Raw genomic sequence first — 21,120 nt, forward strand, 5'->3', positions numbered from 1 at the left:
AACTAATAAGCTAATCCATATTTTGTATCTAGTTCTGTATTTTCCTATTTATATCCTGTTTGTTCTGTGAATGTTGTTTTCTTCAGTGCCTGAATATGTGACTTGACTTCTTTCAATTTGTAAGCAGGAGAAGCCCTCTCTCTTTCTCATCCCACAAGCATCCAGCCTTATTTTAATCTAAATAAGAATCAATCTCTTGCCGTGCACCACCCTCCCTCCGTGATTCCCCAGCGCTCACGGTCACAACCTCACTTTTCTCCCACTCCTCCTCTGTCCTTTCTCTCATTCTTACCATGCACCCCCACCCCCCAATGCAAGAACAGCCCACAGAAAATGCATATGTTTGTAATACAGCAATAAATAAGATGAAATATCATGGTGATATAAGTCAGTAGGTGCAGGGCACCTTTCCTATTTGGTGGTCAGAACTTGAGCCTATCTGATTCCTTTTACACAATTTCTTAAAAAACAGACATCACACTGTTCATGCAAGTGTAACCCTATTGACTGTTAAACTTCTCTAAGGAAATATTCCTCATCGGGGCCACATTGTTGTTCATCATGTTTCTCCTGGTAAGAGGAAGGCTCAAGGCTCAACCTTATAACATGAAAGATGGTGAGAGAAAACTTAAGATGTGATAGTGAGAGTGAATGAGATTGAAAAAGGAAGAAAGGGGGGTTATGAAACACTAGGCATAATGTCAGGCCTTCGTTCTGCGCCAGTGACCCGGTGAAAGGAGAGGGAGGGAGTCAAGATGAGGTGGGGGAGGGGCTTCCTTCCTGATGGACAGGAGAAGGGACAGAGGAAGACATAGCAGTGCTGGAGGAGAGAAAAGAGGACTGGACCTCTGGACAAAACAGAAAAGATTGAGGGATAAGAAAGGGACAAGGAGTAAAGTATTATACATATGATTACAAGGGTGTGTTGAGAGAACTAACAAGTTGTGTGTACAGAGAATTCTTCCCCTTGTTACACTGAAACCAAGAGAAGTTTCAAAGGAGTTGGGATGGAATAATGTTTCACATTTCCTTGTTTATGAAGGGTTAAAAACAAATACAGGATTGGACCTGGTTTTAAAACAACTGATTCAATGGTCAGAAAATACAAGACAAATTCAGATAATTACTGTTTAATAATAATATATATTTTTTGAAATCATACATTTTTTTTACAAGAAAAACAGACACGAATGTACAGGAAAATAAAGGAAAGCAGGCATCTTACAAATTAACCCCAAAATGCATCCACTGCAAGTGAATATTTTCTACATCTTTTACTGTAGGCAAATATTCATTAGCTATTTAAATAAAGGGTGAGATTGCCCTCTGGTGGCCAACAGCATACGTTTTGTAGGGAGACTGGCCTCCGTCCCAAATGGCACCCTATAACCTATACAGAGTAATACTTTTGACCAGGACTCATAGCACGCTGGTCAAAAGTAGTGCACTATATAAGGAATGGGGTGCCATTTGGGAGGACCCAAATAGTATAGTGGTGGAATAGAATTAGAATAGATAGAAAGTTATAGCCGAAATAATCCACATTCATCCCATGAAGAAAGATACCATAGACTTATTTACAAACACAACCAAACAAGGCACCACAGAGAACAGCTAAGTTAGGGAGCCATGGGTACAGAGTTAAGACATGACATAAATACCGGAAATACAGAAAAAGCCAGACTGATCTTTCTCATAGGTCATTCATTGAGTGAACCTGGACGAGACCAAAGGTCACAATAGAGTATGTGCTATTAAAGGTGTGCTTTGTCCTGCTTGTACAAAGCAAGAATTCAGTTTGCTTAGTTCTCTTTTTTTGCCATGAAAAATCTAGTTTGGTTGTACCATGATACTGTATTGTGATAACCCTGAAACAGAGGTACTAGAATGATACGGTGGATGATGTGTTGGTTGATACAGAGGATATGGGTCCTGCCAGTAGATCCCTGACTGGGTCAGAGGAGAGATCCTGGAATCCCACATCAGCCGCTGATGGGAACAGATGTACACACTTAATACATGATCACAACAAATACATTTAATAAACACAACAAAGAGAATATACTCACTAGGCGGCAGGTAGCCTAGTGGTTAGAGTGTTGGACTAGTAACAGGAAGGTTGCTAGATCGAATCCCCAAGCTGACAAGGTAAAAACATCTGTTGTTCTGCCCCTGAACAAGGCAGTTAACCTACTGTTCCCCGGTAGACCATCACTGAAAATAAATAAAAATTCTTAACTGACTAGCCTAGTTAAATAAAAACAGAAATCAACTCAAAACAATTCATGGGGCAGCGCAGTTAAAAATGAGATTTTCCAATTTTTTAATTCTTCCACACAGAGGTCGAAATAACACTGAAATTGTTAAAATTATGATAATGCCCTTTTTGTAAGAGCTGTTTGATTTTAAAAAATGGCTGGAATTTCAGCCCGTTCAGGTGGGATGGAACTTTTGGCCCACATCATGACTTCACAAGGTGATCTGCTTAGAATAGACCAATGACTGTTCATCTGGGTAAGGGGGTAGGCTCTAGACCATCCTATCAGGGATGTGTATGCAAATATCTTCAAATTTGCTTCCTAACACCCACAAGATCAGACTGAACATTTCAACAGCCAAAGGAGGCTCAGGGAATAAAATGATCCAAATATATTAGTTACTTTTCATTAAATAAACAGTGATATATTAGACATAGTGATGATTTAAAAATCAAAATAAAGACTGCACGAGGTCTTTAATAAGTCAAGAAGTGTTCAGCAGGGAGAAAACGTTTTGAAACAGAATGAAAGGGGAAGGTACTACCTAAATTGAAACAGATTTGAATTTTCTGTTGCAAAGGTTCTGCCCTACTGAACACGACCCTGAGAACCACTACACCCATCCATCCAGACATGCCCTTACCCAATCTGCTGCTTGTCTCCTTCACCAGTAGCTGAGACTGTTCCTGTATGGACAGCAGCTCCCTGACCATCTTACACTGGGTGTCCATCTATGGAGGAACATAGATGTTTTTTTTTTTTTTTTAAATTACGTGTATAGCTAGCGAACCACGTTTTAAGAGGGTGATATAAGCTTTTCACAACTTGAACAGTAATAAACACCGGCCTTCGATATGCACCCATCGACAACAAAAGCCAGGGCAGCACCGTAGTTGAGGCAAATAAACGCTCGGGCTAGGCAATATGGCCAAAATATGTCAAAATACTTTATTGTATATATATATAAAAAAATTATACAATTTCTAAATATGCTTTATGAGTAGTGCATGACTCTAGCGTGGCAACAGGTTGTGGTCCATCTTGGTTTAGTTGTAAAAATCTTTGGTATCAGGCTGTATTGCCAGCTAAGTAGCAATTAGCGGCTAACACAATTTGTTTGAGGCATAAATCTCTAAAAAAAGACAAACTGTTTGCAGACACTAAGATACAAACTAATAGTGTAATTGTAGAATGTTTGTGGATTTACATAAAGCAAAGTGGAAAGCAGCATCGTTGTCAACAATATCTTGTTGCATTTGCAGCGTTGACCATGCAGACTGTCACTGCGAGTGAACGGCTAGTATTTTAACTTGTGACTCGTGGTAGAACAAAAACAGGTCTCCTTGAGTGACAATTGGCTGGGTGTGTGTGGAAGGAGAGAGAAGACTCAAATAGCAAACGGAGTAAACTATAAAAACTGACATTACACACGGAGGAGTGGAGTAACATTTAAACAAATCAAACATTAAAAATACTGGTATACAAAGATAAACTAAAGACCCAAACTCGTCTGACGTTTTATGTTAGATTCATTAACACACACAAGGGTGTGATAAAAATTGAGAAAAAAGAATTGCTCTACCCTGAAGGCAAGTGTGGACACTGTTCAGACACATTAGCAGTCAAAAAAAAAGAGATTGCATTGGAGCTATAATGTGTGCACTGCAGCTACCATCTTTTACTTTCTGAGCATGGGACATGGAACACTGAGGGTGAAATCTAACTTCCACTTCAGTCAAATGTATATTTATTCGTAGTCTATCATTGTAGTCCTTCAACTTTAAGCATCAGCTTACCGATCATTGCACCTGTACACAGCCCATCTGTAAATAGCCCACCCAACTACCTCATCCCAATATAATTGTTTTGCTCCTTTGCACCCCATTATCTCTACTTGCACATTCATCTTCTGCACATCTATCACTCCGGTGTTTAATTGCTAAATTGTAATTATTTCGCCACTATGGCATATTTATTGCCTTACCTCCCTAATCTTACTACATTTGCAAACACTGTATATAGACTTTTCTATTGTGTTATTGACTGTACGTTTGTTTATCCCATGTGTAACTCTGTGTTGTTTGTGTCGCACTGCTTTGCTTTATCTTGGCCAGGTCGCAGTTGTAAATGAGAACTTGTTCTCATCTGGTCTACCTGTTTAAATAAAGTTTAAATAAAAAATGACATCAATGCATGACTAAGTGAAAAGCTGACTTAAATGCAAGTTAAGATTTGCCCAATAGAACATTTAAATAAATAAAAAACTCCAAAAGGCTTTTTTCCTGGACACAAAGCCAAATACTGGACAACAAAACTATTGCGACAGAGATTCTCCATTGAGCTTGCTTTTAGTCTAGGACTAATCTGTGTCCAAGAAACCATCCCCAAGTGGTATACTACTAGTTTGTCCGTATTACCACCATGTCCATAGTGGACAGTACAGGCTGCTGTCTGCAGAGCAGGCTGTGGTAATCAGGTTTGTTCTGGATGAGCTGGCTCTGTGAGGACTGGGCCAGGCAGCTAGGGTCTAACGTCACCCCCTTCTCCTTGCACTGCTCCACTTGCCTGCAAAGGGAAAGAAGATGAGATATACCGACACATTTACACTAGGCAAAAACCATGGTCCTAAAATGGGCTGTAGCCAACTCTTGTATCGTTATCATGCCATTCTGAACAATGAACAATCATTGGGGGAAGATCAGCTTTAATATTACAGATAGATGGTAGCTTCCATCAATGTAATTGTCTGCATAACTTCCGATCCTCCATCCATATCTATTTTATATATATACACACACAACCAGCCAAAAAGTTACCTACACATTCAAGGGTTTTCAATTTTTTACTATTTTCTACAAGACATCAAAACTATGAAATAACACATATGAAATCAAAATATATTTATATTCTTCAAAGTAGCCACCCTTTGCATTGACAGCTTTGCACTCTTGGCATTCTCTCAACCAGCTTCACCTGTAATGCTTTTCCAACAGTCTTGAAGGACTTTCCACACATGCTGAGCACTTGTTGGCTACTTATCCTTCACCCTGCGGTCTACTCATCCCAAATCATCTCAATTCTGTTAAGGTCGAGTGATTGTGGAGGCCATGTCATCTGATGCAGCACTCCATCACTCTCCTTCTTGGTCAAATAGCCCTTACACAGCCTGGAGGTGTGCTGGGTCATTTTGTCCTGTTGAAAAACAAATGATAGTCCCACAGCACAAACCAGATGAGATGGCGTATTGCTGCAGAATGCTGTGGTAGCCATGCTGGTTAAGTGTGCCTTGAATTCTAAATAAAATCACTGACAGTGTCACCAACAAAGCACCCCCACACCACCTCCATGCTTCACGGTGGGAACCACACATGCAGAGATCATCCGTTCACCTACTCCGCGTCTCACAAAGACACGGCGGTTGGAAACAAAAATCTCAAATTTGGACAGCTTTCCACCGGTCTAATGTCCATTGCGCGTGTTTCTTGGTCCAATCAAGTCTCTTCTTCTTATTGGTGTCCTTTAGTAGTGGTTTCTTTGCAGCAATTCGACCATGAAGGCCTGATTCACGCAGTCTCCTCTGAACAGTTGATGTTGAGATGTGTCTGTTACTTGAACTCTGCAAAGCATTTATTTGGGCTGCAATTTCTGAGGCTGGTAACTCTAATGAACTTATCCTCTGCAGCAGAGGTAACTCTGGGTCTTCCTTTCCTGCGGCGGTCCTCATGAGAGCCAGCTTCATCATAGCGCTTGATGGTTTTTGCGACTGTACTTGAAGAAACTTTCAAACTTATAGAATTTTTCCCGGATTGACTGACCTTCATGTCTTAAAGTAATGGACTGTCGTTTCTCTTTGGTTATTTGAGCTGTTCTTGCCATAATATGGACATGGTCTTTTACCAAATAGGGCCATCTTCTGTATACCACCCTACCTTGTCACAACACAACTGATAATGCTCAAATGCATTAAGGAAAGAAATAACACAAATTAACATTTAACAAGGCACACCTGTTAATTGAAATGGATTCCAGGTTGAGAGAATGCCAAGAGTTTGCAAAGCTGTCATCAAGGCAAAGGGTGGTTACTTTGAAGAATCTCAAATATACTTAACAAACACTTTTTTGGTTACTAAATGATTACATATGTGTTATTTCATAGTTTTTAATTGGGATGCACAATATAAAAATCGGTGAACATAGCGGAATCGGCCGATATTAGCTAAAATGCCAACATCAGTATCGGCCGATGTGTAGTTTAACGCCGATGTGCAAAACCAATGTCAAATCTGACGTGCATACCTATATAATGTAGGTACATGACATAATGACTGCACATAAAATGTAACGCTACACATGCAACACAGCATTCCTAACCTAGCGGATCGAGCAGTCAACAAGTCGAGCAGTCATTTGAAAGAGTAGGAACATTTCAGCGAGACAGCTCAAAGGCGAAACCCATTAACACCAAGATAATGAAATTCATTGCCCATGACAAGAAAACGTTCCCTGTCGTGGGTGATGTTGGCTTTCGCGACTGGTCAAGCACAGGTACACACTAACGTTACCAAGTGCGAAATGTTTCAGATGTCGCCCTACCGGAGTTACACAGTAATAGCGTGTCACTGCTATTAGCTTCACGACATAGTATGGAACGCCGTTTGGGTCTTTGCGTGTCAAAAAAGATACACATCAAATAACACAGTTCTATTATATAATTTTGTGTGTTCTGAATTTGCACGTGCAAGCCAAGCGCCACCACTACTATCAGTAGCATTGTCAAAGCTGTACAAAAAAAAGTCTGCAAACAGGCCACGAACGATGTGTTCACAATACTTTATAACGTACGCGGTATTATTTGTTCGGCTAGCTTCATCTGGCTAGTGAGGCTCGACCAGACCGGGTTATGTGGAATTTGTGGACTGCCTTCAAAATAAAAGTACATATTTGAAAGTGATGCAGAAGGTTACGATTGGTGGAATCATGCTATATTTAGACTAATGTTAAACAAGGTTGTGAAGCAATGAAATGGGGTATCAGTCTAATCGGTGACACCCACAGAACACAACTGTGAAGAGTTTACGCAAATATTAGCGTTGTAGGTCTTATCACGGGACTGTGACTGCGTGATATCACCTCCCCAGTCAACCTATTGTGTGTATTGACATTCCTATTGCACTGTACAGCTTTACCTAAGGATTGGGGATCAATGAAATGGGGTATCAGTCTACGCAATAACCAAGTTATTTTTTCCCAACATCTTCCTCAGAGTTATCAGACTCCAAAACATCCATGCAGTATTGTTTTTCCTCTGGAATAGTGTTCAATACACATAGGTTGACAATAAATGTCCCGCAATAAGAGCTACGACGCTAATGTTCTCTGGGTGTCACTGAGTAGACCGATAACCCGTCATTGATCCACAATCCATAGGTAAGGCTGTACAGTGAAATAAGTATGCCCCCAATGGAATTCTGAAGTATAATACATCCAGTGTGATTTCAACAGATGTCAAATTAACAAAATTATCTTTTGTTGATTTTATAGGAAACATTCCAACCTCGTTTAGCATGATGCATTCAACTATGGCATAATTATACCATTTGTATTAATTTGCATCACTGTCTTTTATTTTGAAGACTAACCGCAAAGTCCACTATTGTGGCAAATCCTTATTGTGGCTAGGTGGGTGCGACCACCATTAATCAAATAAGAACTGTCTAAATAGTGTTAGTGGATTTTTTTTGACACGCAGAGACCCAAATGGCGTTCATTAGAAATCCTGATTGAGAATGAAACGACTGAACGAAGAATGAAACAGCACAGCAAGTAAGTGGAAGAAATAGGTTTTGATTATGTTTTACTGGTAATGGGGACATACGTAAATGCCAACAAAATAACTTTTTGGTCAGTGTGGTGTGTGTAACCTTTTTATTTAAATAGGCAAGTCAGTTAAGAACAAATTCTTATTTATAATGACGGCCTACCCAGGCCAAACCCGGACAACGCTGGGCCAATTGTGCGCTGCCCTACGGGATTCCCAATCACAGCCGGATGTGATAGAGCCTGTATTCGAACCAGGGACTGTAGTGATACCTCTTGCATTGAGATTAGAAGTCGACCGATTATGATTTTTCAACGCCGATACCGATTATTGGAGGACCAAAAAAAGCCGATACCGATTAAATCGGACGATTTATATTATATCTGTAATAATGACAATTACAACAATACTGAATGAACACTTATTTTAACTGAATATAATACTATATAAAAATCGTCTCAAATAAATAATGAAACATGTTCAATTTGTTTAAATAATGCAAAAACAGTGTTGGAGAAGAAAGTAAAAGTGCAATATGTGCCATGTAAAAAAGCTAACATTTAAATTCTTTGCTCAGAACATGGTGGTTCCTTTTAACATGAGTCTTCAATATTCACAGTTAAGAAGTTTTAGGTTGTAGTTATAGGACCATTTCTCTCTGTACCATTTGTATTTCATATACCTTTGACTATTGGATGTCCCTATAGGCACTATAGTATTGCCAGCCTAATCTCGGGAGTTGATAGGCTTGAAGTCATAAACATCGCTGTATTCAAGCATTGCGAAGGCTGCTGGCAAACGCAGGAAAGTGCTGTTTGAATGAATGCTTACGAGCCTGCTGCTGCCTACCACCGCTCAGACTGCCCTATCAAATCATAGACTTAATTATAATATAACACACAGAAATATGAGCCTTAGGTGAAACCCGGAAATGACCATTTCGATAACAAAATGTTTATTCTTTCAGTGAAATACGGAACCGTTCTGTATTTTAATCGAACGGGTAGCATCCATAAAGTCTAAACATTGCTGTTACATTGCACAACCTTCAATGTTATGTCATAATTATGTAAAATTCTGGCAAATTAATTACGGTCTTTGTTAGGAAGAAATGGTCTTCACACAGTTCGCAACGAGCCAGGTGGCCCAACTGCTGCATATACCCTGACTCTGCTTGCACAGAACGCAAGAGTGACACAAGTGACACAATTTCCCTAGTTAATATTGCCTGCTAACATTAATTTCTTTTAACTAAATATGCAGGTTTAAAAAATATATACTTGTGTATTGATTTTAAGAAAGGCATTGATGTTTATGGTTATGTACATTGGTGCAACGACAGTGCTTTTTTCACGAATGCGCTTGTTAAATCACCCGTTTGGCGAAGTAGGCTGTGATTCGACGACAAATTAACAGGCACCGCATTGATGATTTGCAACGCAGGACAAGCTAGTTAACCTAGTAATATCATCAACCATGTGTAGTTAACTAGTGATTATGTGAAGATTGTTTTTTAAGTTTAATGCTAGCTAGCAACTTACCTTGGCTCCTTGCTGCACTCGCGTAACAGGTGGTCAGCCTGCCACGCAGTCTCCTCGTGGAGTGCAATGTAATCGTCGTCCAAAAATGCTGATTACCGATTGTTATGAAAACTTAAAAATCGGCCCTAACTAAATCGGCCATGCCGATTAATCGGTCGACCTCTAATTGAGATGCAGTGCCTTAGACCACTGCGTCCATGTGTGTTAACTATTTAACACTGTACTAGAATGCTTAAAAGGCCGCATTTAAAAAAAAAAAAAATCGGTATGTTTTTTTTTGGCAAGGAAAATATTGGATATCAGTATAGGCCAAAAATGTCATATCGGTGCATCACTAGTTGATGTCTTCACTATTATTCTACAATGTAGAAAATTGTTTTTAAAAAAACAAAGAAACCGTGGAATGGAGTTGTGTCCAAACGTATGACTTGTACTGTATGCATGTATACACACACAACATTTTAAAAATAGATTTTCCTTTATTATTTTCCACTAACCCTCCCTTAATTGGAGTAAACTAATGAACAGCACTTAGGCTTCTACTTCCAGCTTATACACACTTCACGGACACAATCTATTTTACAATAGTTACATTTTGTTCGTTTTTAGTCCCGGCCTTCCTCTACCCTCAACCTCTCCCAACTTCTATTTGCCATATATTTTTAACTGTGTTGTTTCACAAAAGTTCTGAACCTATCTATATACACTACCGTTCAAAAGTTTGGTGTCACTTAAACATTTACATGAAAACATACATGAAATTAATTGCAAAATGAATAGGAACAATACTCAAGACTTTGACAAGGTTATAAATAAATTATTTTTAATTGAAATAGTGTCCTTCAAACTCTGCTTTCGTCAAAGAATTATCCATTTACAGCAATTACAACCTTGGCATTCTAGTTATCAATTTGTTGAGGTAAACTGAAGAGATTTTACCCCATGCTTCCTGAAGCACCTCCCACAAGTTGGATTGGCTTGATGGGCACTTCTTACGTACCATACAGTCAAGCTGCTCCCACAACAGCTATATAGGGTTGAGATCCGGTGACTGTGCTGGCCACTCCATTATAGACAGAATACCAGCTGACTGCTTCTTTCCTAAATAGTTATTGCATAGTTTAGAGCTGTGCTTTGGGTCATTGTCCTGTTGAAGGAGGACATTTGCTCCAATTATGCACCGTCCACAGGGTATGGCATGGCCTTGCAAAATGGAGTGATAGCCTTCCTTCTTCAAGATCCCTTTTACCCTGTACAAATTTCCCATTTTCCCACCACCAAAGCACCCCCAGACCATCACATTGCCTCCACCATGCTTGACAGATGGCGTCAAGCACTCCTCCAGCAGCTTACATTTTTCTGCATCTCACGAATGTTCTTTGTGATCCAAACACTTCAAACTTAGATCCGTCTGTCCATAACACTTTTTCCCAATCTTCCCCTGTCCAGTGTGTGTTCTTTTGCCCATCTTTTCTTTTTATTGGCCAGTCAGTTACGGGTTTTTCTTTGCAACTCTGCCTAGAAGGCCAGCATCCCGGAGTCGCCTCTTCACTGTTGACGTTGAGACGGGTGTTTTGCGGGTACTATTTAATGAAGCTGCCAGTTGAGGACTTGTGAGGCGTCTGTTTCTCAAACGAGACACTAATGTACTTGTCCTCAAGCTCAGTTGTGCCCCGGGGCCTCCCACTCTTTCTATTCTGGTTAGAGCCCGTTTGCGCTGTTCTGTGAAGGGAGTAGTACACAGCATTGTACAGGATCTTCAGTTTCTTGGCAATTTCTCACATGGAATAGCCTTCATTTCTCAGGAACAAGAATAGACTGACGAGTTTCAGAAGAAAGTTCTTTGTTTTTGGCCATTTTGAGCCTGTAATCGAATCCACAAATTCTGATGCTCCAGATATTCAACTCAGATACTAAAGGCCAGTTTTATTGCTTCTTTAAATTGGAACAAGTTTTCAGCTGTGCTAACAATTGCAAAATGGTTAATGATCAATTAGCCTTTTAAAATGATAAACTTGGATTAGCTAACACAACGTGCCATTGGAACACAGGAGTGATGGTTGCTGATAACGGGCTTCTGTACGCCTCTGTAGATGTAACAGTATAACTTTAGTCCGTCCCCTCGCCCCGACGCGAACTAGGGACCCTCTGCACACATCAACAAAAGTCACCCACGAAGCATCGTTACCCATCGCTCCACAAAAGCTGCGGCTCTTGCAGAGCAAGGGGAACCACTACTCCAAGGTCTCAGAGCAAGTGACGTCACCGATTGAAAGGCTATTAGCACGCACCACCGATAACTAGCTAGCCATTTCACATCCGTTACACTGATACTCCATTCAAAATCAGCCGTTTCCAGCTACAATAGTCATTGACAACATTAACAATGTCTAGACTGCATTTCTGAACAATTTGATGTTATTTTAAATGGATTAAAAAAAAGGTGCTTTTCTTTCAAAAACAAGGACATTTCTAAGTGACCCCAAACTTTTGAACGGTAGTGTACATTTTAGACACAGTATATTTTAAATTTGTTATTAGTCCCAACCGTCTCCCATATTTTATATTTTTCCCCACTGTCCTGTGATACTTCACAAAAGTTCTGAACTATTCTATTATCAGTTTCTACAGATTGTAAATTAAAGATAATACATTTAGAAAAAAAATGTGTTTATTATATTACTGATCAACTGACTAAGACTTCAAAAATCACCCAGTATCTGCAGCGTTAGCTCCAGGTAAATGTTGAAATTCTTCTGCCATTCCTGGACCTGTGACCAAAAACAAGCTACATATGGACAGTACAAAAATAAATGATCTACTAACGGTCTCTTTGCAGCAAAATCGGCAAAGCTGGGAAGGTTGTATGCCCCATACACAGTTGAAGTCGGAAGTTCACATACACCTTAGCCAAATACATTTGGAATCAGTTTCACAATTCCTGACATTTAATCCGAGGAAAAATTCCCTGTTTTAGGTCAGTTAGGATCACCACTTTATTTGAAGAATGTGAAATGTCAGAATAATAGTAGAGAGAACGATTTGTTTCATCACAGTCCCAGTGGGTCAGAAGTTTACATACACTCAATTAGTATTTGGTAGCATTGCCTTTAAATTGTTTAACTTGGGTCAAACGTTCCGGGTAGCCTTCCACAAGCTTCCCACAATAAGTTGGGTGAATTTTGGCCCATTCCTCCTGACAGAGCTGGTGTAACTGAGTCAGGTTTGTATGCCTCCTTGCTTGCACACGCTTTTTTAGTTCTGCCCACATATTTTCTATAGGATTGAGGTCAGGGCTTTGTGATTGCCACTCCAATACCTTGACTTTGTTGTCCTTAAGCCATTTTGCCACAACTTTGGAAGTATGCTTGGGGTCATTGTCCATTTGGAAGACCCATTTGCGACCAAGCTTCAACTTCCTGACTGATGTCTTGAGATGTTGCTTCAATATATCCACAATTTCCTGCCTCATGAAGCCATCTATTTTGTGAAGTGCACCAGTCCCTCCTGCAGCAAAGTATCTCCACAACATGATGCTGCCACCCCCGTGCTTCACAGTTGGGATGGTGTTCTTCGGTTTGCAAGACTCCCCCTTTTTCCTCCAAACATGATGACGGTCATTATGGCCAAACAGTTCCATTTTTGTTTCATCAGACCAGAGGACATTTCTCCAAAAAGTACGATATTTGTCCCCATGTGCAGTTGCAAACCGTAGTCTGGATTTTCTATGGCTGTTTTGGAGCAGTCGCTTCTTCCTTGCTGAGCGGCCTTTCAGGTTATGTCGATATAGGACTCGTTTTACTCTGGATATAGATACTTTTGTACCCGTTTCCTCCAGCATCTTCACAAGGTCCTTTGCGGATGTTCTGGGATTGATTTGCACTTCTCGCACCAAAGTACGTTCATCTCTAGAAGACAGAACACGTCTCCTTCCTGAGGGTTATGACGGATGCGTGGTCCCATGGTGTTTATACTTGCATTACTATTGTTTGTACAGATGAACGTGGTACCTTCAGGCATTTGGAAATTGCTCCCAAGAATGAACCAGACTTGTGGAGGTCTACAACTTTTTTTTCTGAGGTCTTGGCAGATTTCTTTTGATTTTCCCATGATGTCAAGCAAAGAGGCACTGAGTTTGAAGGTAGGCCTTGAAATGCATCCACAGGTACACCTCCAATTGACTCAAATGATGTCAATTAGCCTATCAGAAGATTCTAAAGCCATGACATAATTTTATGGAATTTTCCAAGCTGTTTAAACGGCACAGTCAACCTAGTGTATGTTAACTTCTGACCCACTAGAATTGTAATACAGTGAGTTATAAGTGAAATAATCTGTCTGTAAACAATTGTTGGGAAAATTACTTGTGTCATGCACACAGTAGATGTCCTAACCGACTTGCCAAAACTATAGTTTGTTAACAAGAAATTTGTGGAGTGGTTGAAAAACGAGTTTTAATGACGCCAACCTAAGTGTATGTAAACTTCCGACTTCAACTGTATGTATGTATAACATTCTATTGGTTGTAAGATTTTTGTGTAAGAATTTTTCAATAAAAAATTAAGTTGTGTATCAGTTTTTAAACCTTGTGCCATGGAACCGGTACATCGAAAATCTCTTCCCAAGTATTTAGCAACAGCTGTGAATTTTGGGGTCCTTAACTGAAACGGGTATATATTTTTTATTTATCACAACGTTCTTTAATGCAGGGCCGACAGACTAGTTCCTTACTTATTCCCCCTTCCACTTGCCTCTTCCATTTGTTCAGAAATGCTGCAATTAGTTAGTTGTAATTTTGGGTAGAGCAGACATTTCCATATATTTTTGTTAGCTGTATGTGTGACAACTCCACCAGTCCTATTTATTCTATAATCTTTGTAAATTTAATTTAAAACATTGAACCACAATATTTGTTGTATGATTTTGTCTTTTCCAGTGGATTTAACTGAAATTGCAACCAAATTTCGATGGCTTGTTTTAAAAATGCAGATATTTTGGAGATTTCGTTTTTCACATAACCGAAATTGAGAGGTTGTAATCTGAATAAAGGGAAAAAGGCCATTCTTGAACATGGGGCGAGACTTTCTTACTAATTTGCTAGAGAACCAGTTCAGACTTATGTATAACGTTTTAATTTTAACGTTTTAATTTTGTCTGGCTTGCCATTCCAAATAAAATGTAATATTTTTTGCCCATATAATTTAACAAAAAGCAGGTCGCTAGGTGTAGGCAAGACCATAAGCAAATAGGTAAACTGGGATATGACTGAAGAGTTAATCTGAGTGATTTTTCCAGAAATAGCCAGGTGTTATCCTTTCCATGGTAGCAAGATATTATCTATATTTTTGCTAACTTTCTATTAAAAAGCTATTGAGTGAGATCATTTTCTTTCTTTCAGGACATATATACCGAGTATGTCCACATCCCCGTCAGACCATGGTAAACTACACAGTAATGTAAAAGTAAAAATGTTTTTGTGATCAATACGTAATATAGTACACTTATCATAATTTGGTTTTAATCCAGATAGATACTTTTTCTTAACCTATATCCTCTATGAGGCTGTGGAGGTTTCCAAATTGTGGATTTAAAAGGAAACATGACCTTTGTTTTCAAGCCCTGGATTACTAACCCCTTAATATTATTGTTGGATCTAAATTTTAACAGCTAACATTTCAATGGCAATAATAAATAGAAATGTTGATAGTGGACAACCTTGTTATACTCCTCTTGACAGTTTAAAACTTCCTGAGAAGTAGCCATTATTTATGATTTTACACATAGGGTTACTGTACATGACTTTAACCCATTTTATAAAAGAGATTCTCCAAAATTGAAATATTCCAGGCATTTATATATAAACTCCAGTCATACTTTATCAACGCCTTTTCAAAGTCAGCTATGAATACCAGGCCTGGTTATTGATAGCTGACTTTGGCTAATGCCCAAATTGGACTGAAGCACCAGGCACATGAGAAGAAAAATCACTTTGGACAACCTGAAACTTGGAGCATGGTGAGTGCAGAACAAGAGTGAACAAGTGCATGTAATTTGTATGCGTGTGTGTGTGAGAATGTGCTCACCTGGCCAATTCTTCAGCTTTACTCCGGTGCTTGTCTAACAGGGACTTCCAAGATGCACTCTCAGCCTGCAGCCTGGAATCACACAGATGGAATAAAAACAGACAATATTTATTCATTACAGGCACGCACACACACAGTGACGAGGAAATCAGTTACCTGTGTATAGCCTTCCTGGTCTGCTCCATGGTGTTCTGCATTGCAGTGTCACTAACGAGAAAGAGACAGTCAAAAGGGAGCCATAACAGATGACTGAATGAATACAGAAAGGGCTGAACTAGAAATAAAGGACAATACAGAAGAATGACAGCCCTTTTTCTCTTGGGCTGTGCCGATACCAGTATCACAATATTATTTCCATGCCAAAACACAAAGCCTTCCTTTAAAAACCTGCTGTATGTAAAATATTGTGTTCTATAGCTTGGGGGGGGGGGACTCTGGATGACATGACGCTGCTTGTTTCCAACATTAGGGTTGTTTTCCTAAAGAAGTTAAATCTGTTTCGTGTTTTGTTTCCTTGCCATGATACTGACTAGTATCGCGATACTCGGATCATCCTGGCCTCATTTGTCTCACGTTAAAGGATTAGAAAAAATAAAAATCAGTGCTGGAATAATAAGCGTAAAATAGAATGCTCAGGAAAAAGGTAAGTATGTGGGCTAGGGGGCAGTATTTTCGTTTTTGGCTAAAAAACGTACCCATTTGAAACTGCCTATTTCTCAGCCCCCGAAACTAGAATATGCATATAATTGTCAGATTAGGATAGAAAACACTCTAAAGTTTCCACAACTGTCAAAATTTTGTCTGTGAGTTTAACAGAACTGATATTGCAGGCTAAAACCTGAGGAAAATCCAATCAGCAAGTGCCTCTGTTTTTGAAACCTCTCTGTTCTTATGCATCCCTATTACCCATTTAAAGGGATATCAACCAGATTCCTTTTTCTATGGCTTCCCTAAGGTGTCAACAGCCTTTAGACATAGTTTCAGGCTTTTATTTTGAAAAATGAGCGAGAACGACCACATTGCGTAAGTGGATAGGTGGAAAACCAACACTCCCGGTTGATATATTATCGAATAGATATTTGAAAAACAACCTGAGGATTGATTATAAAAAACGTTTGACATGTTTCTGTGGACATTATGGATATTATCTGGAATTTTTGTCTGCGTTGTCGTGAACGCTTTTTCCTGTGGATTTCTCAGCATAACGCGCGAAACGAACGGAGGTATTTGGATATAAAAATATCTTTATGGAACAAAAGGAACATTTGTTGTCTAACTGGGAGTCTCGTGAGTGAAAACATCCGAAGATCATCAAAGGTAAACAATTAATTTGATTGCTTTTCTGATTTTCGTGACCAAGTTACCTGATGCTAAGTGTACTTAATGTTTTGTCGAGCGATCGATAAACTTACACAAACGCTTGTATTGCTTTTGCTGTAAAGCATAATTTCAAAATCTGAGACGACAGGTGGATTAACAACAGGCTAAGCTGTGTTTTGCAATATTGCACTTGTGATTTCATGAATATGAATATTTTCTAGTAATATTATTTGACTGTGGAGCTATGCTATGCTATGCAGCGTTGCTGATGACAATTATCCCGGATCCGGGATGGGTTGTTCAGAAAGGTTAAGGACGTTAAGTCAGTGAACAAAATTAGGTTGAGGGCTGTGACGAGACAGCCTTACCTGGCTGTGCTATTGGGAGGTTGCTGACACTGCAGCTCACTGCGTAGATCTTTGGCCAGGCAACACCACCCCTTCTGTACAGCCTCCACTGAAACAGGGAAGAAAATGGTAGTAACGAATTATGTTAACATTATTAGACAAAGTGAATTCGGAAAGTATTCAGACCTTAACTTTTTCAACATTTTCTTCCGTTACAGCCTTATTTTAAAATTAGATAAATTGTCCCCCCCAATCAATCTATACACAAACAGAGCAAAAACAAGTTTGTAGAATTGTTTGCATTTTTTTTTTATCACATTAATATAAGTATTCAGACCCTTTGCTCAGTACTTTGTTGAAGCACCTTTGGCAGCGATTAGAGCCAGGAGTCTTCTTGGGTATGACGCTACAAGCTTGGCACACCTGTATTTGGGGACTTTCTCCCATTCTTCTCCACAGATCCTCTCAAGCTCCGTCAGGCTGGATGGTGAGTGTCGCTGCACAGCTATTTTCAGGTCTCTCTAGAGATGTGCTATTGGGTTCAAGTCAATAGCTATTCAGAGATTTGTCCAAAAGCCACAGTGTCTTGGCTGTGTGCTTAGGGTCCTTGGCTGTGTGCTTAGGGTCCTGTGGGAAGGTGAACCTTCACCCCAGTCGGAGGTCCTGAGCACTCTGGAGCAGGTTTCCATCAAGGATCTCTCTGTACTTTGCTCCATTCATTATTCCCTCGATCCTGACTAGTCTCCCAGTCCTTGCGGCTGAAAAACATCCCCACAGCATGATGCTGCCACCACGCTTCATAGGGATGGTGCCAGGTGGAATCCAGAAGTTAACACTTCGCATTCAGGCCAAATAGTTCAGTATTGGTTTCATCGGACCAGAGAATCTTGTTTCTCATGCGCTGAAAGTCCTTAGGTGCCTTTTGGCAAACTCCAAGCGCGCTGTCATGGACTTTTTACTGATGAGTGGCTTCCGTCCGGCCACTCTACCATAAAGGACTGATTGGTGGAGTGCTGCAGAGATGGTTGTCCTTCTGGAAGGTTCTCCCATCTCCACAAAGGAACTCTGGAGCTCTGTCAGTGACCATCGGGTTCTTGGTCACCTCCCTGACTAAGGCCCTTCTCCCCCAATTGCTCAGTTTGGCCGGCCGGCCAGCTCTAGGAAGAGTCCTGATGGTTCCAAACTTCTTCCATTTAAGAATGGAGGCCACTGTGTTCTTGGGGACCTTCAATGTTGCAGACAATTTTTGGTATCCTTCCCCAGATCTTTGCCTCGACACAATCCTGTCTCAGAGCTCTACGGACAACTCCTTCAACCTCATGGCTTGGTTTTTGATCTGACATACACTGTCAACTGTGGGATCTTATATAAACAGGTGTGTGCCTTTCCAAATCATTTCCAATCAATTGAATTTACCACAGGTGGACTCCAATAAAGTTAAACATTTCAAGGATGATCAATGGAAACAGGATGCACCTAAGCTCAATTTTGAGTCTCATAGCAAAGGGTCTGAATACTTATGTAAATAAGCGATATGTTTTTTTTAAATAAATTTGCAAAAAAAATGTAAAAACCTGGTTTCACTTTGTCATTATGGGGTATTGTGTGTAGATTGATGATTTAAATAAATATTTAATACATTTTAGAATAAGGTTGTAACGTAACAAAATGTGGAAAAATGGAAGGGTCTGCATACTTTCCAAATGGACTGTATGCCTACTGCAAGGCACACAACTTAAGCTCCATTCAAAATACTGCACCGAACCAGTAGGGGGCAGAAGTAAACATTGGATGTTTTTTTTGCTGGATGTCACTATCCAAAACCACTACTTATTTGATAGACGTACAAGGATCCTACCAACCTTGTGTCTGAAGTGACTCTAAACTGCCGTTGGGTGTCGTGCTCAGTGAGTCTTGTAACTTCTTGACTGCCAGCTGGAGACAAAGAGGAGAGAGATGGGACACAAACTCAGATAAATTGTCAGCCAGGATCACATAGACATTGAAATAACCTCTAGGTTGAAGTTAGCCTGACTTTCAAAACACACACAGACACTAGCGAATTGCAATCACTTAAACATACCCTCATAGAAGCCTCCATCAGTTTCTCTAGCCTCTCCTCCTCTGGTAGGGATTGGCTGATTGACCTGCATATAGCTGGATAAGAGGCATTTAGACAGAAGCTTAGCATTTACAGGTTACAAGAGAGCATTTTGTAAATCACTTAGCCCCAATTGTGCCTCCTTCCCATACTGCCATTCATTGTTTTTAAGGGTTAACTTGGGATAGGTGGTTGACTCTAGCCATAGCTTGGAAAGAGTATATGTTTTACGGCTCTAGAAGACGTAAACAATACTCTCTATCCTACCAGACGCTCTGGCTAGTGTCACTCATCCCAGACACCACAACCAATGTTGTCGATATTGAAAAATAAAGGTTTCGGGTCTCACTCTGGGAGGTGTTGGGGATGGAAGGGAGAGAGCGTCGGTCCCTGGCCGACCTCCTCCAGGATTTCCTTTGTGTGCTGCTGGGGCTCAACGATCGACCCTCTGTTGCAACACCCTCCTCAGGATCCCTTCCATGCCCCTCTTCTCCAGAACACGGCTTCATCTGTATGTCTGTTGTTTGTGACATCTGGATGTTGGTGGTGGTGGAGGCAGGAGTGTGTCTGCAGGGAGATTTGGGGTGAGGAGCTGCTGGGCTTGGACTCCCAGGGCAAACTCTTTTGAGTCCCTGCTGAGGCTTTTCTTCATCGTGGACCTTGATCAACAGACAAAGTGGTCTTTTAGATCATTCGTATGTTATCGTCAGTGCTATGCTAATTTCATCAGCTAACTACCATTTTAGTAAGGTTATATTATGTATATTGGCTCTTATGTGCAACCAAAACCACATAGACCACAACACAATCAGCTGTTGATTGTCTTACCTTCTGGTGTTCAGCAGAGCTGTCGCAGCTGCTGATGACATCAATGAAAAAGAGAGAGGAAGATTAACATAACCACATGAGCATAGTTTATGTTGAAATGGCTAGTTAGCTGTCTATAGACGTGGCTACCACTAGGACTACTTTAAAATAGGGGTTGTTGCCGGTGTTAGCTAGTAGCTAACGTTACCCGGGCAGTGAGGTCGGAAGTTAACGTTAGCAAGCTCCTCCTTTGATGTAAAACACAATACGACCCTCTGAGATAGCGCGCTAATTCCACCCAATTCTTCACAGCAAAGTGAATTTCAGGAAAACTTTCAGTATCATTATTAACTAAAAAAGATACAAACCTTTCCGATTGCTTTCCAGAATTAATATCCGCCATACTTATTTTTAAAAATCTACCCGCGCACAAACAAAATCGTCCCCTCCCATTTACAGATATGCATGTCGGGAAATGTAGTGTTGAACGACGTGGCCCACTAGGAGCACCTTTGCACTACTTAGGCTCTAGCTACCATATCTCTGCATGAACCGTCCCTTAAGCAGTTTTTTGGGGGGGACGAGTTGCGTTCTACTCCTCTCAAGATAACAACCAAAGTGTTACCATAATTCAGCTTTTTAAACAATGGTGGACATTCCTACAGTCACCATGCCAATTGCATACTCCCTCAAAACATGAGACATCTGTGGTATTGTGTTGTGTGACAAAACTGCACATTTTAGAGTGGCCTTTTGTTGTTCCCAGCACAAGGTGCACCTGTGTAATGATCATACTGTTTAATGAGGTTCTTGCTATGCCACACCCGTCAGGTGGATGGATAATT

The 21,120-nt window shown here is 40.2% G+C and overlaps 1 protein-coding gene across 3 annotated transcripts; it reads right to left on the reverse strand.

The window, feature by feature from the left end:
• Nucleotides 1-1,114: 1,114 nt before the first annotated feature.
• Nucleotides 1,115-20,758, reverse strand: LOC139564946 (kinetochore-associated protein DSN1 homolog). 3 transcript variants are annotated; one of them, XR_011672847.1, is made up of 12 exons: nt 20,644-20,758; nt 20,297-20,327; nt 19,818-20,127; nt 19,451-19,524; nt 19,230-19,302; nt 17,389-17,476; nt 15,857-15,907; nt 15,701-15,772; nt 4,676-4,823; nt 2,902-2,989; nt 2,070-2,214; nt 1,860-1,989 (listed from the first exon to the last, which is right to left on the reverse strand). XR_011672847.1 is itself a non-coding variant. In XM_071384887.1 (11 exons), the coding sequence occupies exons 1-11, from the start codon at nt 20,676-20,678 to the stop codon at nt 1,883-1,885; spliced, it is 1,077 nt and encodes a 358-aa protein (XP_071240988.1). In that variant the 5' UTR covers nt 20,679-20,758; the 3' UTR covers nt 1,115-1,882. The 3 variants fall into 3 exon arrangements, 2 of the variants coding, with proteins under 2 accessions (XP_071240988.1, XP_071240987.1); XM_071384887.1 differs by lacking the exon at nt 2,070-2,214 and having other exon boundaries at nt 1,115-1,989; XM_071384886.1 differs by lacking the exon at nt 2,070-2,214 and having other exon boundaries at nt 1,115-1,989; nt 20,297-20,324; nt 20,644-20,718.
• Nucleotides 20,759-21,120: the final 362 nt, after the last annotated feature.

Source organism: Salvelinus alpinus, chromosome 36 (genome assembly GCF_045679555.1).
Source record: "Salvelinus alpinus chromosome 36, SLU_Salpinus.1, whole genome shotgun sequence".
Classification (NCBI taxonomy): Eukaryota; Metazoa; Chordata; class Actinopteri; order Salmoniformes; family Salmonidae; genus Salvelinus; species Salvelinus alpinus.